This window comes from Scyliorhinus torazame, chromosome 2 (assembly GCF_047496885.1).
Source record: "Scyliorhinus torazame isolate Kashiwa2021f chromosome 2, sScyTor2.1, whole genome shotgun sequence".
Classification (NCBI taxonomy): domain Eukaryota; kingdom Metazoa; phylum Chordata; class Chondrichthyes; order Carcharhiniformes; family Scyliorhinidae; genus Scyliorhinus; species Scyliorhinus torazame.
Genome location: NC_092708.1, coordinates 71,049,396 through 71,066,469, shown reverse-complemented (window position 1 = coordinate 71,066,469; position 17,074 = coordinate 71,049,396). Strand labels below are relative to the sequence as shown.

General features: G+C 49.5%; 1 protein-coding gene across 2 annotated transcripts in view; it reads right to left on the bottom strand.

The window, feature by feature from the left end:
* map3k19 (mitogen-activated protein kinase kinase kinase 19) overlaps positions 1-17,074 on the bottom strand; it is a 257,278-nt gene that overhangs the window by 112,024 nt on the left and 128,180 nt on the right. For both annotated transcript variants that reach the window (XM_072472572.1, XM_072472582.1), the window contains one exon: positions 4,152-4,278. In XM_072472572.1, coding sequence (XP_072328673.1) covers positions 4,152-4,278 — 127 coding nt within the window. The remainder of the gene's footprint in view (positions 1-4,151; positions 4,279-17,074) is intronic.

The following is a 17,074-nucleotide window of genomic DNA, read 5'->3' as shown; positions in this document are numbered from 1 at the left end:
ACATTCAACAGAGATATGGGCCTGACCCACACACCACTGGATCCTTGTCCTTTTTGAGCAGCAATGAAATGGATGCCTGATCCATCATCTTCAGCAATGCCCCCCTGACCATCATGTCCACTAACATTTCCACAAACAGCGGTGCCAACTTATCCTTAAACTTTTCATAAAATTCCACCGAAAACCATCCGTCTCTGATGCCTTGCCCGTCAGCACTCTCCCTATTGCCATCAGCACATCCACCACCCCCACTGGCTCCTTCAATCCTGCCCTCTCCTACTTCAGGGCACCCCAATCTCCCCCAAAACTCCCTCATGCCTGACGCATCCTTCGGCGGCTCAGATTTATGCAAATCCCTGTAAAACTCTTCAAAAACCTTGTTCATCTGCTCCAGTGCCACCACCAGTCTCTGTCACCGCCTACCAGCGGAGGTGGCCCACCAACAAGCAGCTGGTCTTCTCCCCATACTCCAACACAACTCCTCAGACCCGCCTCAGCTGCCGAACCAACTTTCTCCAAGACAGGCGTTCAAACCTCGCCTGTAGCTCCTTCCTCCCCACCAGAAGACCCAGTGTTGGGTCCTCCACGTACCTTCCATTTACCTCCAAAATCTCCTCTATCAACCTCTGCCACTCCTCCCTTGCCTCTCTGTCGACCTGAGCCTTAAATGAGATGACTTCACCCCTCACTACTGCTTTCAATGCTTCCCGTACCACTGATGGTGAAACCTTCCCATTCCTATTAAACCCTATGTAATCTGCAATCAACTTCCCTGTTTTGATACAAAGAAATATGTTCCCCCCCCTCCCCCACACCCCAACCACTCCCCTCCCCCCCGTGAGGGGGTCAGCGAACACGGCTTGGACATGTCCACCTTAGGAACCAACACTGTGGTCAAGTCCCCTCAAAGTATTAACTGGTGAGTATCCAAATTCGGAATTGCAGCCAACATCTTTTACATAAATCTGACGTCTCCCCAATTCCGGGCGTATATGCTAACCAGCACCACCAACCTCCCTTCCAATGCACCCATTACTATTACGTACCAACCCCCTGATCAGCCATCACCTTCACCATCTGAAACCTCACCCTCTTACCCATCAGAATCGCTACACCCGCGGGTCCTGCTGTCAAAGCCTAAGTGAAACACCTGACTCACCCAGCCCTTCCAAAGCCACCAGGAACCATGCCGGACTATCCACTAAGCAGGCAATCCCACGATCCTTAGATTCAGCCTTCATGACCTGTTCTCCAGGTCCTCCACTTCGGATCTCAGCACTTTATTACTCTCCATCACTTTCCACGGTTCGTTACCGATTGAGGTGAACTGGTCACTGTGCTGTGACAATGCCTCCTCCACCCCCTTCGACACCTCTCCTTGCTACCAGACCTCCATCGACGCCTTTTATCGGGGCAAGAGTCTCATCCACCCACTCTTTGAGCGAGTTCATCCTTTCTTTTCAATGCTCATCTAAATGCTTAGAGAACAGCCGCTGAAACTTCCCCGGCATCACTTTGGCAGCTTATCCATCATAATGGGCATGGCCCCACCCGAGAGGCCCCACCATCTTTCCTCCTACTTGGATTCAGAACCGACATTTGCTCACCCCCTTGTCCCCGATTCTTCTTCTGGAACTTCGAAATCCTACAACTTCTTTACACGTTCAAACACCTTGTCCCCAAAAAACTGGGTCTAAAGGGCCAAAAACCAGAAACTCTAGCAGGAGCCACCCAATGTGCGACCTCCACCTACATGTCACCTCCAGAAGTCCCTATCAGGCGCATTCACACTAAATTATGGGATCTTTATAAGATAAATGTTTGCATTAGCAAACTTTCCCTACAGTTTGAAAAGAGAATCATGAAAAAGGAATTGGCAAATATTTGTTTATAATGCAGAATGCATGACTTTGCCACTTGCATAATATTGTAGAATTTTTTTCATTTTGTTTTTTCATTTTTCAGAATGGAAAAAAACATATTAACACTTCTCCTTCCCCAGATTTGCCAGTGTTTACCAAGAAAACATTATCGCTTTAAATTCAAATAGAAAAAGACAATGAAGATCTTAAATTAGTGTAAATTAACATCTTAAGCATTCGCAAAGTGTACCTGTATTAGTCAATGGCATCTGAAAGAGGTTTACATACTTGAGACTGGAAGCAAATTCATTATACTCTGTTCTGGATATAATCTGCAGTACTTTTCTGGCTACAGCTTCTTACAAAGCTTACACAGAATTTACAGTGCAGAAGGAGGCTATTCGGCCCATCGAGTCAACACCGGCCCTTGAAAGAGCACGATACTTAAGCCCACACCTCCACCCTATCCCTGTAACCAGTAACCCGCCTAACCTTTGGACACTCGGGGGCTATTTTGCGTGGCCAATCCACCTAACCTGCACACCTTTGGACTGTGGGAGGAAACCGGAGCACCTGGAGGAAACGCACGCAGACACAGGGAGAATGTGCAAATTCCACACAGTCACCCGTGGCCGGAATTGAACCCAGGTCCCCGGAGCTGTGAGGCAGCAGTGCAAACCACTGTGCCACCCACATTAAGCAGCCCTTTTCTTTACTGTGCAATCAGGCTGCCTGCAGCATAAGTGGTGTAACTAGTCTGTATTTGGAAATATAACAGATCAGAGTTGCTTACATGTCCAAAGCATACCTGTCCAGATGTTATCTTGTATCTTTAGGAAGAGAACTATAATGACTTATTCTAAAGATGGAAATACGATATTAAGAGTGCACTATCAATTCATACAAACCTATTAAAATTACAGTAGCATTATATAAATAACCTATTATTGGGGTGCTGAAATATTTGTAATAGGTAATTGAATGAGCAATCTTCTACAACTGTATATCCTCCATCTGAGTAAAATAAGGACCCATGGTATTCGAAATATTTGTAATAGGTAATTGAATGAGCAATCTTCTACAACTGTATATCCTCCATCTGAGTAAAATAAGGGCCCATGGTATTCGAGGCAAGGTACTAACATGGATTGACGATTGGCTGTCAGGCAGAAGGCAGAGAGTTGGGACAAAAGGTTCTTTTTCGGAATGGCAACCGGTGACGAGTGGTGTCCCGCAGGGTTCAGTGTTGGGGCCACAGCTGTTCTCCTTATATATTAACGATCTAGATGACGGGACTGGGGGCATTCTGGCTAAGTTTGCCGATGATTCAAAGATAGGTGGAGGGGCAGGTAGTATGGAGGAGGTGGGGAGGCTGCAGAAAGATTTAGACAGTTTAGGGGAGTGGTCCAAAAAATGGCTGATGAAATTCAACGTGGGCAAGTGTGAGGTCTTACACTTTGGAAAAAAGAATAGAGGCATGGACTGTTTTCTAAACGGTGACAAAATTCATAATGCTGAAGTGCAAAGGGACTTGGGAGTCCTAGTACAGGATTCTCTAAAGGTAAACTTGCAGGTTGAGTCCGTAATTAAGAAAGCAAATGCAATGTTGTCATTTATCTCAAGAGGCTTGGAATATAAAAGCAGGGATGTACTTCTGAAGCTTTATAAAGCATTAAGTTAGGCCCTATTTAGAATACTGTGAGCAATTTTGGGCCCCACACCTCAGGAAGGACATACTGGCACTGGAGCGGGTCCAGCGGAGATTCACACGGATGATCCCAGGAATGGCAGGCCTAACATACGATGAACGTCTGAGGATCCTGGGATTATATTCATTGGAGTTTAGGAGGTTGAGGGGAGATCTAATAGAAACTTACAAGATAATGAATGGCTTAGATAGGGTGGACGTAAGGAAGTTGTTTCCATTAGCAGGGGAGACTAGGACCCGGGGGCACAGCCTTAGAATAAAAGGGAGTCACTTTAGAACAGAGATGAGGAGAAATTTCTTCAGCCAGAGAGTGGTGGGTCTGTGGAATTCATTGCCACAGAGGGCGGTGGAGGCCGGGACGTTGAGTGTCTTTAAGACAGAAGTTGATAAATTCTTGATTTCTCGAGGAATTAAGGGCTATGGAGAGAGAGCGGGTAAATGGAGTTGAAATCAGCCATGATTGAATGGTGGAGTAGACTCGATGGGCCGAATGGCCTTACTTCCGCTCCTATGTCTTATGGTCTTATGGTCTTATCTCCCTGAACAAAGTAATTACAACCCAAGGTATAATATAATAGTACCTTGTGTTAGCCTTTGGAAGTCTGTATTTGTTCCATCAGATTGTTTGACCAAAGTGCTTTTTTCAGAAGCTAAAGTTGTATTTCTGCTCATCAAATGGTTTGTGTTTTCTGAGTCCTCAGTCGACATCTGGAGGCCAGAAAATCACATGAACATTAGACGTTTCTCAGTGTACCAGATACTGAGAGGGCTAAATTCAATAGCTTTCAAAAAGGAGCATGGGAATTGTGATATGCAATTAACCTGTAGCCATTGATTGCAATGCAGACAACACACTAATTTTACGCTGCCTGCTCATTTCAATAACTTAATCCAAAGCCGGAGCTAAATGCTGCTGATTGGCTGGATGCATCGAAGGGGCCCAATATCGTGAGTGACTAGCTCATCTGCACCGCTTAAAGTTAACCCGTACCTTTTTCAGTGAAGATGTAATGTGTGAAGAATCCTGCTTCAGGCACCATGAAGGAGGTTTCCAGTCTGGAGTATGTTCACAGCAAGTCTTCATTAACAATTCTTAGTTATGTAAATTCTAATAACTTACAAGGAAGCTGTCATTAACTAAGGTGAATATATTTACAATAATCTGTGTACTGCAGCATCTCACTTCCAATGCAATCCTAACTGGGATGATTCTTCCACAAGGCCCTGAGTTGAGCCTATTTTTATACCTTGCTGATAACAAGCCCCAGGTGGTTGGCCTCCACCGCCAACCTAGGGAGCTCCTACTCAACCTGTCCCACAGGAAGATCAATGATTGTTTCCTCGTGGTCCTCATGGGGTTATGACACCCCTCCCGCCAAAGTCCAAAGGTCCCCCAACAGCTGCCATTGGCTGCCTTCTCCACCACTTAGCCTGCAGCTGTGCATCCACTTGCGGTGGTTCAAGGTGGGGTGGAGTGTAACAGGTCGCTAAACGGCACTTCCTGTCAGAATGCTGAAGGGCAACCGCACGGACCTTGGTGCCGGACACTGTCGTCTGCCGGCATGGATACCTCCGCGTCCATATCGGAATCCGAGTCACAGCACTCTTGCTGGGCTGGGCGAGACAACCCAGTCCTCAACCCAAGGGGTTATGGTCTTTTATGATAACGAACTGCCATCCATACACATAGTGATGGAATTTCTTAATTTCGAAGATGAAAGCCAGACCTTCTCGACTTGTGTATACCGGCACTCGGGATCCACCAAGGTCCTCGAGGAAAATTCAAATTCATCTCACTCACGGAGCAGTACCACCCCGATGTCATAAGGGGAAATATCATACGTTGTTATCAGGGATCAGGTTGGGTCATAGTGTGTCAGGAGATGTTTTGAAGAGATGCCTCATCCAGTGATGCCCCCAAGCATCATTTTTGGTCTTTCCGCAACAACACAAGCAATGGGGCCAATAGGAGGCCAGGTTTGCGATAAATTTGCCATAATAAGTAACAAGGGCCAAAAAGGACCAGAGCTCCATGTTGTTCCTTGGGGTGTGGGTCCCTTTGATAGCCTGGACTTTATTATCAACTGAGTGTAGCTCATCGCTGTCCATGCAGTATCCAAGGTAGGTCACTGCCTTGGCACAAAAGCATATTTGCTTTGTTTCAGTTAGGCACCCATATGGGCTAAATGGCGGAGTACATCCTGGAGATTCGCCACGTGCTCTTGCTTTGTGGAACAGGTGATACAAACATCATCTAAATAGACCAGGCATTTTCAAAGTGGGGTTCGTGAGCCGCGGGTGGGTCGCTGGCGTGTGTTGGGAGGGTCGCGGAGCCGTCCATCGCGGCGTTGCCGATTGTGTGAATTCACGCCCAACAGCCGCAGCAGTGGGCTTTCAACAATGCCAGCCGCGAGCAGCTTTGAAAATGACGGCCGCGACCAGATAGAAAAATGCAGGTGCACTGCGCATGGGTGTCTGCTCATCGGTGTGCATGCACAGAACCAAGTGAGAAGCACCGCCTCCTCCTGACGTCAGCGCAGGAGAAGATTTTTTAAAAATTCATTGTAACCTTCCTGCCTGAAGCGAGGCAGAGAGGTCACGCGCCCTGAACGCTGGCATCACGTGCTTTGGGCACGATTCCTCCATTTTGTCAGTAGCAAACAACTAAAATTTTAAATGGCTCGTTTTGTTATAAGGAAGAGAGAGCCAGAGACACAAACAGGCCAGGATTTCACAACTAAATCTGCTGGAGAGAGTGGCTCAGGTGGGTCCACAACAGGACAAAGCAGTGATGGTGTGAGCTGTTCAGGAAGGTCCACAACATGATAAAGCAGTGGTGGTGTGAGTTCCAGGGCCTCTGGTGAACAGCGCTTGAAGAAGAAGCTGAAATCAGGCACAAAGCAGTGGTGTAGATAGCCTGGGTCACATTGTGATCCAAAAAGACGAGGTGTTGGGTGTCTTAAAAAATATTAAGGTAGATAAGTCCCCAGGGCTTGATGGGATCTACCCCAGAATACTGAAGGAGGCTGGAGAGGAAATTGCTGAGGCCTTGACAGAAATCTTTGGATCCTCGCTGTCTTCAGGGGATGTCCCAGAGGACTGGAGAATAGCCAATGTTGTTCCTCTGTTTAAGAAGGGTAGCAAGGATAATCCCGGGAACTACAGACCGGTGAGCCTTACTTCAGTGGTAGGGAAATTACTGGAGAGAATTCTTCGAGACAGGATCTACTCCCATTTGGAAGCAAATGGACGTATTAGTGAGAGGCAGCACGGTTTTGTGAAGGGGAGGTCGTGTCTCACTAACTTGATAGAGTTTTTCGAGGAGGTCACTAAGATGATTGATGCAGGTAGGGCAGTAGATGTTGTCTATATGGACTTCAGTAAGGCCTTTGACAAGGTCCCTCATGGTAGACTAGTACAAAAGGTGAAGTCACACGGGATCAGGGGTGAGCTGGCAAGGTGGATACAGAACTGGCTAGGCCATAGAAGGCAGAGAGTAGCAATGGAGGGATGCTTTTCTAATTGGAGGGCTGTGACCAGTGGTGTTCCACAGGGATCAGTGCTGGGACCTTTGCTCTTTGTAGTATATATAAATGATTTGGAGGAAAATGTAACTGGTCTGATTAGTAAGTTTGCAGACGACACAAAGGTTGGTGGAATTGCAGATAGCGATGAGGACTGTCGGAGGATACAGCAGGATTTAGATTGTCTGGAGACTTGGGCGGAGAGATGGCAGATGGAGTTTAATCCGGACAAATGTGAGGTAATGCATTTTGGAAGGTCTAATGCAGGTAGGGAATATACAGTGAATGGTAGAACCCTCAAGAGTATTGAAAGTCAAAGAGATCTAGGAGTACAGGTCCACAGGTCATTGAAAGGGGCAACACAGGTGGAGAAGGTAGTCAAGAAGGCATACGGCATGCTTGCCTTCATTGGCCGGGGCATTGAGTATAAGAATTGGCAAGTCATGTTGCAGCTGTATAGAACCTTAGTTAGGCCACACTTGGAGTATAGTGTTCAATTCTGGTCGCCACACTACCAGAAGGATGTGGAGGCTTTAGAGAGGGTGCAGAAGAGATTTACCAGAATGTTGCCTGGTATGGAGGGCATTAGCTATGAGGAGCGATTGAATAAACTCGGTTTGTTCTCACTGGAACGAAGGAGGTTGAGGGGAGACCTGATAGAGGTATACAAAATTATGAGGGGCATAGACAGAGTGGATAGTCAGAGGCTTTTCCCCAGGGTAGAGGGGTCAATTACTAGGGGGCATAGGTTTAAGGTGAGAGGGGCAAGGTTTAGAGTAGATGTACGAGGCACGTTTTTTACGCAGAGGGTAGTGGGTGCCTGGAACTCGCTACCGGAGGAGGTAGTGGAAGCAGGGACGATAGGGACATTTAAGGGGCATCTTGACAAATATATGAATAGGATGGGAATAGAAGGATACGGACCCAGGAAGTGTAGAAGATTGTAGTTTAGTCGGGCAGCATGGTCGGCACGGGCTTGGAGGGCCGAAGGGCCTGTTCCTGTGCTGTACATTTCTTTGTTCTTTGTTCTTTGTAAAGATGATTTTTTAAGGTCTGGATTTATTAATTGTGCCAATGCAAATCAGGATGCAAGGCCCATGTGTGTTATATGCAGGGAAGTGCTGGCAAATTAAAGTTTAAAATCCTCAAAACTTCAAAAGCATTTGAAGACTAAACATGGCGAGTTTGAGGACAAACCTCTTGATTTTTTTCCAAAGGGTGCAAGGAGAACTTAAATCTTTAACTGAAGTCCTCAGCAGAAATGTTACATCGAATGACAAAGTACAATTAGCCTCTTACATGGTAGCTTACCGTGTAGCTAAAGAGAAAGTGCCCCACACTGTAGCAGAGAGATTAATTCTTCCTGCAGCATTAGATATAGGGCGCGATTCTCCAAAATGCAGACTAAGTGTTCAAGCCGTCGTGAAACGCGACGGCGCAAAATGAGCGTGGGGACAACCGATTCTGGCCCCAATAGGGGGTCAGCACGGCGCTGGAGTGGTTCACGCCGTTCCAGCCTCCCTTCCCGGCGCCAAACGGGTGCCGCGCCAGCCCGCGCATGCGCGGGGGACTTCTTCAGTGCGCCGGCCCCTAGGCAACATGGCGTGGGGGTTCAGGGGCCGGCCACACAACAAAGTAGGCCCGGGGGTGAGAGGCCGGCCCTCCGATTGGTGGGCCCCGATCGCGGGCCAGACCCCATCGGAGGCCCCCTGGGAACGGAGCCCCCCTCCCACCCACCCCTCCCACCCCCCCTCCCACTCCACAGGCCGCCCCCGACCCTTCGCACAGAGTTCCCGCCGGCATCGACCAGGGGTGAATGGTGCCGGCGGGACTCTGCCCTTTCCGCGCTGCCGCTCGGCCCATCCGGGCCGGAGTATCAGCAGCCCGCGACCGGCGCCGCGCCGGCACAAATGCCGCCGAATGCACCTCGGAGAATCGCGTGCCGCGTCGGGGCGGCATGGCGTGGTTGCGGCGATTCTCCGGCCCAGCGCGGGGCTCGGAGAATCGCGCCCATAGTTCATACGGTCATAGATGAGAGGTTCGTTGAAAAAGTGAAATGCATCCCAGTTAGTGATAACACAGAGCTCACCGAATTTATGATATTGAGAAGAATTTAGAAGCCCAGCTTATTTCTCATTTAAAATCAGTACAGGGGTTCTCAATACAACTGAATGAAAGTACAGACGTTTCAGATTGTGCAACCTTGCCAGTTTACGTTAGGTATGTATGGCACAATGAATTTGTTGAAGATTTGCTGTGCTACCTGACTTTACCAACCCACCGACTGGCACAGAAATTTTTGAAGCTTTGAATAGTTTTGTGGTTGGAAAGTGTGGGCTTGACTGGGGTAATTGCAGAGGAATCACAAGTGAAGGAGCAGCCAACATGACTGGGAAAAACAGCGGAGTTAGAGTAAGGATTAAGGAGGCAGCTGGTCAGGACATTGTTTGGAATTATTGTTTTATTCACTGTGAGGCACTGGCATCGAAAGGAATTCCATCCAATCATGAAGTGGTGTTGAAAGGAATTGTGAAACTTGTGAATTTCATTAAACGCAGCCCACTCAATACCAAATTTTTGACACTCTGTGTTCTGATATGGGGGCTGAGCACACACATTTATTGTTCCACATAGAAGTACGTTGGCTGCCAAGGGGTCGGGTACTACTCAGAGTTTACAAACTGAGTACAAAATCAACACTTTCCTCCTTGAGAAATTGTCCTCTCTGGCTGATTTGTTTGCTGATGAAACTTGGATGCTAACTATGTCTTACCTTGCAGACATCTTTTCAATTCTAAATGAACTGAACCTCAAATTGCAAGGGAAGGATGATGATTGCTTTTGGCACTGTGAAGAAATCAAAGCTTTTCAAAAGACATTGGAAGTTTGGCAATTGCGAGTGCAAAGCCAAAAGTACTACGTAATTCCCCCACTACTTCGACACATCGAAGAAAACAGCATTAGTAAGGAAACTGTAAATGGACTGACAAGCCTTATTCAGTTGCATCTAGTTGCGCTGATCAACAATTTTGGTATCTACTTTCCAGAGGAGAAGTTAAAGATTTTGAGAGAGAAGAGGTGAGTGAAAAATCCCTTTGAGTTTGAGACTCCAGAATCAGTTGTTAACTTGCAGCTGACTCCAAGTGAAGAAACTGAGCTGCTGCGCTTCAGCTGTGACAGCATATTAAAAACACGGCACAAGTCAATGAGGCTGTCAGCATTCTGGAGTAGCCAGAGTACTCTGAGGAGTATCCGGAGCTGAGAAAAACAAGCATTTTGTTGCTTTTGCCCTTTACAACAACCTACATGTGCGAGGTTGAATTTTCCGTCCTCACAAAGGTGAAGACGGCACCAAGGAACCGGCTGAATCCTGCACCCGATATGTGCATATCCCTTTCTTCCTATGAAACTGATTGGAGTGAGATTGTGAGGACCAAGCAGGCTCACCTCTCGCATTAAAGGTAAGAGAAAATGGTGGGTCGCGAATGTCGACCGGCGAGGGTCGCGAAGGTTGGCCGGTTGGTAAAAATGGGTCCCCGAAAAAAATGTTTGTAAAACAGTGAAATAGACGGCCAATTTTGGCAAGCCCTCCAAGATGTTTTCCATCACTCTCTGAAATGTCGTGGAGGGTGACAAAATTCCAAATTTGAACAATCACCGATGTGTATTTATCGTAGCAAATTTTCCAGTCGGCGGGTTGACCTCCACCTGTATTTACGCGTGGTTCATGACGAACTTTGTAAAGAACAGCCCAGCCAACTTAACATACAGATTCGCAACCGGGGTATCGGGTAGCGGTACAATTGTGAAGCCCTGTTTATGGTGAAGTCCCCACACAGCCGGATGGTTTTATCAGGTTTCATCACTGGCATCACAGGCACAGGCATCACAGGCACAGCCCATGTCGCAAACTGCAGGGGTCAAAAGACCCCAGACCTTGTAACGTTGCAGCTCTGCTTCCACCTTAGGAAGCAGCGCATATGGAACCGACCTCACCCAGAAGGACCAGGGCTGAACAGCAGGATAAACTTTGATGTGGGCTCTGGCATCCTTAATACTGCCCAGACCTTCCTGGAAAACCTCCAGATGTTTATTCAACACATTGTAAAGATTACCGGAGCCCATTCGGGAGATTTGTTGCTAATTGAGAGTTTCTCAACCAGTCTCTTCCTAGTAAATTGAGACCTGGACCATGCACAACCACCGCCTGCTGTCCATACATCACCAGTGCCATGGTAGCCCCCTTAATTTTCAATGGTTCCACCATATAGGTGGTCAATCGCGCCTTGGCATCCTGCAAGGTCAGTGATTTGGGGCGGGATTCTCCCCTACCCGGCGGGGCGGGGGGTCCCGGCGTGATGGAGTGGCGGGTACCACTCCGGAAGTCTCCACACCTTTAGGGGCCAAGCCCTCACCTTGAGGGGCTAGGCCCGCGCCAGAGTGGCTGGCGCTCCACTGGCTGGCGTGGACGGCCTTTGGCGCCACGCCAGCCGGGGCCGAAAGGTCTTCGCCGATCGGCGGAAGTCCGCGCATGCGCAGGAGCGTCAGCAGCTGCTGACGTTATCCCCGCACATGCGCAGGGGAGGGGGTCTCTTCCGCCTCCGCCATGGTAAAGACCATGGCGAAGGCGGAAGAAAATGAGTGCCTCCACGGCGCAGGCCCGCCCGCCGATCGGTGGGCCCCAATCGCGGGCTAGGCCACTGTGGGGGCACCCCCCCGGGGCCAGAGCCTGCACACGCCGCCTGCTCCAGCCGGTAAGGTAGGTGGTTTAATCCACGCCGACGGGAGAGGGTTGACAGCGGCGGGACTTCGGCCCATCACTGGGCGGAGAATCGCAGGGGGGGGGGCGGCCGACTGGCGCGATTCCCGCCCCCGCCGAATCTTTGTTGGCGGAGAATTCGGGACACGGCGGGGGCGGGATTCACGCTAGCCCCCAGCGATTCTCTGACCCGGTGGGAGGTCGGAGAATCCCGACCACGATTCCCATCCGCAGCAGGCCAAATGTGCGGAGATCTACAATGGAGCCAGCAACCCCCATGTCCACCTCCATTGGTACATGGTGTTCATTAACCTGCAAAGCAATCCGAACTAGAGTGATCCTTTGAGTCAAAACACAGTTTGACTGCATCAAGCAGTCGCCATTATCCTCCTGGGTATCCACGTCCGGAGTGACCTCAGCTGCTGTTGTGGGTGGTGTACCCTGTGCGCACTGGGCAGCACTGACTCTCACAAAACCCTTGACCACAATGGCGCTTTGGTGGCCGGCCCTTACCGTCATCTTTGGACGAAGTATCCCACCGTGCCGTGGCAGCAGCCGTAAACCAAACTCTGCCACGAACTTACCTCAGGGGCAGCTCTGTCGAAGGAATTTTGGCCGGACCCGCACCATCGCATGACCGGTATGGAGTCCGAACAGCAGGGCATCCCAAGCTATGCACACCATAATCAATGTACCCTTGCAGTTCCTGTTCACCCTTTTTGTGAGAGAAGAAACGTTCAGTGGCTTGCTTTAAATCCAGCGTGGTTTCCGCTAACAGCTTCCGTCGAGTGGCCAAATTATTGATCCCACACATGTCCGTTAACCTTTCTGAGAGAGACAGCTCGAACACGAAGTGCTCAGCCAAGCGCCATAAACGAGTTTAAAATGTCCATAACCGAAGCACCAGGGGAGCGTATTTTTGTGTTAAACCGGTAGCTTTGCATAATCTCCACATTCAACCAACTTGGCAACGTCCTTTTGAAGTTCTACACTATCCTCCTCACAGTTCACATCCTTCCAAGTTTTGTATCAACGGCAAACTTTAAAATTTTGCCTTTACACCAAGGTCTAGATCATTAATATATATGTATAATATATATTTCGGACTCCCAACTCTGGAAAGGAATCATTGGAAAGGAAGGAGTTGGGAATTGCAACTTTAGCGGGGTTCTCCTGCTCACCAAATGCATGAAACACCAGCATGTCTTCACTAACATACTGTTCCACCAAAAAAACAAGACTTCCTGGAGACATCCACAATCAAAGCACTGGCATATGGTTGAAGATGTCATTGTCTGATCCTGAGACCAAAAGTGATGACCAGTGCAGATGACTGCTGGAAAGACCACCAGCTCATCCGCTCCTCTATGTCTATCAAACTTCACTAGAAGCGGCAGAAGATGAAGAAACAGCTCAGAAAAAAGATTAATGTTGAGTATCTTCAAGAGCGAAGCATGCTAGTGAACGTCCAACAATGTCTTCACCAAAATATCCAAAGCGTTTATTCTAATGGAGTGGGGGGAAACTGGAAAGAACCGAAGATTGCCATGATCTCAAGCTATAAAGAAACCATTGGCTACAAGACCAAGAAACGCCAAGATTGGTTCAACGAGAATAACCACACAATCCAAGATCTCATTGACAAGAAGAGAAAGCTCTCCGCACCTGGAAAAATGACATCACCAGCAAGGCAAAGAGGAGAGTCCATCAAACAGCACAGGTGGAGATACAAAGAAGAACTAGGGAAATATGAATCAATGGTTGATTGAGAAAGCTAGGGAGGACTTCGGGTTGCGGCGATGACCAGCTAAGCCGCACGTTTCGGCGGCTCCAGCTCGAACGGACCTTTGGGCTCTTTTAAGAGCCCCAACGGGGAATTTTTTCGGGACGAAACCCGGTGTGGGGTGAGGCAACAGGGAGTCGCCCCCAACGAAAAAGAAAAATATCGGCGGCGGCGGCCAGATCGCGAAGAATCCTCGAGGACAGGGGCAGAAAGAAAAAGGAGCAAGATGGCGGCGGAGGGAGCCCAGGCGACATGGGGGCCGGACCAAGACGAATTTTTGAGACGGTGTGTGGAGCTGCTTAAGAAGGAGGTGCTGGCCCCGATGCTACAAGCAATTGAGGGGCTTAAGGAGGACAAAAGACCCAGGAGATGGAGCTCCGCGTGGTGGAGCAGAAGGTGACGGACAACGAGGACGAGATCCTGGGCCTGGCGGTCAAAACGCAGATGCACGAGACGCTCCACAAAAAGTGCATTGAAAGGATTGAAGTCCTAGAAAACAGATCACGGAGAAAGAACCTTCGGATCCTGGGTCTCCCCGAGGGAGTGGAAGGAGCGGACGGCAGGGCTTATGTGAGCACGATGCTACGCTCGCTAATGGGAGCTGAGGCCCCCTCGGGCCCCTTGGAAGTGGAAGGGGCCCATCGGGTCCCTGCGAGGAGACCAAAGGTGGGAGAACCACCTAGGGCGCCGATTGTGCGATTTCATCGCTTCAATGACAGAGAGGTGGTTCTGAGATGGGCCAAAAAGGTACAAAGTAGTAGATGGGAGAATGCGGTGGTACGGGTGTCCCAGGATTGGAGTGCGGAGGTGGCAAGAAGGAGGGCGAGTTTTAATCGAGCCAAGGAGGTGCTACACAAGAAGAAGGTGAAGTTCGGGATGTTGCAGCCGGCGCGACTGTGGGTCACGCACCAGGAGAGGCATTACTACTTCGAAACGGCGGAAGAAGCATGGACCTTCATTAAAAACGAGAAACTGGATCAGAACTGAGGGACTGATGTTGGAGGGGAAACGACAATGCTGCTGTATATAGAGATGTAAATTGGGGAGGGGGGACACTGAGAAATGTGGGCACCGGTGGGGGGGAAGAAGAGACATAGGCGGGGGATGGGGAATGGGAGTGGGGCGGCAGAGGGAGCTGCGCCACAGGGGTGGGACGGCTCTAGAGAACACGGGGCTTATTGTTCTTGATCCCGCGCCAGAAAGATGATGGCAGGAAGATAGGCGCAAGGTAGATGGGAGTTCCCCACACGGGGGGGTCAAGGAGAGAGCGGGAGAAGCCGGGGTCAGTTGAAGTCAGCTGACTTTCGGAAGCAATATAGGGGGAGTAATCATGCTAGATGGGGATGACAGAGATCATGCAGATATTGAGGGAGTTTGGAGATTTCTCGGGATATAGGCTTAACATGGGAAAGAGTGAGCTTTTTGTGATACACCCTGGGGACCAGAGTAGAGGGATAGATGGCCTACCGCTAAGGAGAGTGGAGGGGAGCTTCCGAAACCTGGGGATTCAGATAGCCAGGAGCTGGGGAACCTTACACAGACTCAATCTGACACGGCTGGTGGAACAAATGGAAGAGGATTTCAAAAGGTGGGACGTGCAGCCGCTGTCACTGGCAGGCAGAGTGCAGGCAATTAAGATGATGGTCCTCCCGAGGTTCCTATTTGTGTTCCAGTGTCTCCCTATATTGATCACTAAGGCCTTCTTTAAAAAAATAGATAGGAGCATCACGAGCTTCGTGTGGGCAGGGAAGGCCCCGAGGGTAAGGAGGGGGTTCCTACAACGTAGCAGAGACAGAGGGGGACTGGCGTTGCCGAATTTGGGCGACTACTACTGGGCCGCCAACATGGCGATGATTTGTAAATGGTTGATAGAGGGAGAGGGAGCGGCGTGGAAAAGGTTGGAGATGAAGTCCTACAAAGGGACGAGTTTAAAAGCGCTGGTGACGGCGCCACTACCGCTCTCCCCAAAAATATTTACCACAAACCCAGTGTTGGCGGCAACATTAAGTATCTGGGGGCAATGGAGGCGACAGAGGGGTGTGCTGGGAGCCTCGGTGTGGTCCCCGATCAGGAACAACCATAGGTTTGCCCCAGGGAGGCTAGACGGAGGATTCCAGAGCTGGCACCGGGTAGGAATCAGGAGAGTGGGAGATTTATTTATAATGTGGAGATGCCGGCGTTGGACTGGGGTGAGCACAGTACGAAGTCTTACAACACCAGGTTAAAGTCCAACAGGTTTGTTTCGATGTCACTAGCTTTCGGAGCGCTGCTCCTTCCTCAGGTGAATGAAGAGGTCTGTTCCAGAAACACATATATAGACAAATTCAAAGATGCCAAACAATGCTAGGAATGCGAGCATTAGCAGGTGATTAAATCTTTACAGATCCAGAGATAGGGGTAACCCCAGGTTAAAGAGGTGTGAATTGTCTCAAGCCAGGACAGTTGGTAGGATTTCGCAGGCCAGATGGTGGGGGATGAATGTAATGTGACATGAATCCCAGGTCCCGGTTGAGGCCGCACTCATGTGTGCGGAACTTGGCTATAAGTTTCTGCTCGGCGATTCTGCGTTGTCGCGGGTCCTGAAGGCCGCCTTGGAGAACGCTTACCCGGAGATCAGAGGCTGAATGCCCTTGACTGCTGAAGTGTTCCCCGACTGGAAGGGAACATTCCTGCCTGGTGATTGTTGCGCGATGTCCATTCATTCGTTGTCGCAGTGTCTGCATGGTCTCGCCAATGTACCACGCTTCGGGACATCCTTTCCTGCAGCGTATGAGGTAGACAACGTTGGCCGAGTCGCACGAGTATGTACCGCGTACCTGGTGGGTGGTGTTCTCACGTGTAATAGTGGTATCCATGTCGATGATCTGGCACGTCTTGCAGAGATTGCCATGACAGGGTTGTGTGGTGTCGTGGTCACTGTTCTGAAGACTGGGTAGTTTGCTGCACACAATGGTTCGTTTGAGGTTGCGCGGTTGTTTGAAGGCAAGTAGTGGGGGTGTGGGGATGACCTTGGCAAGATGTTCATCGTCATCAATGACGTGTTGAAGGCTGTGAAGAAGATGACGTAGTTTCTCCGCTCCGGGAGAGACTGGACGACGAAGGGTATTCTGTCGGTTGTGTCCCATGTTTGTCTTCTGAGGAGGTCGGTCCGGTTTTTCGCTGTGGTGTGTTGGAACTGTCGATCGATGAGTCGAGTGCCATATCCTGTTCGTACGAGGGCATCTTTCAACGTCTGTAGATGTCTGTTACGCTCCTCCTCGTCTGAGCAGATCCTGTGTATACGGAGCGCTTGTCCATAGGGGATGGCTTCTTTAATGTGTTTAGGGTGGAAGCTGGAGAAGTGGAGCATCATGAGGTTATCCGTGGGTTTGCGGTAAAGCGAAGTGCTGAGGTGACCGTCCTTGATGGAAACGAGTGTGTCCAAGAATGCAACTGATT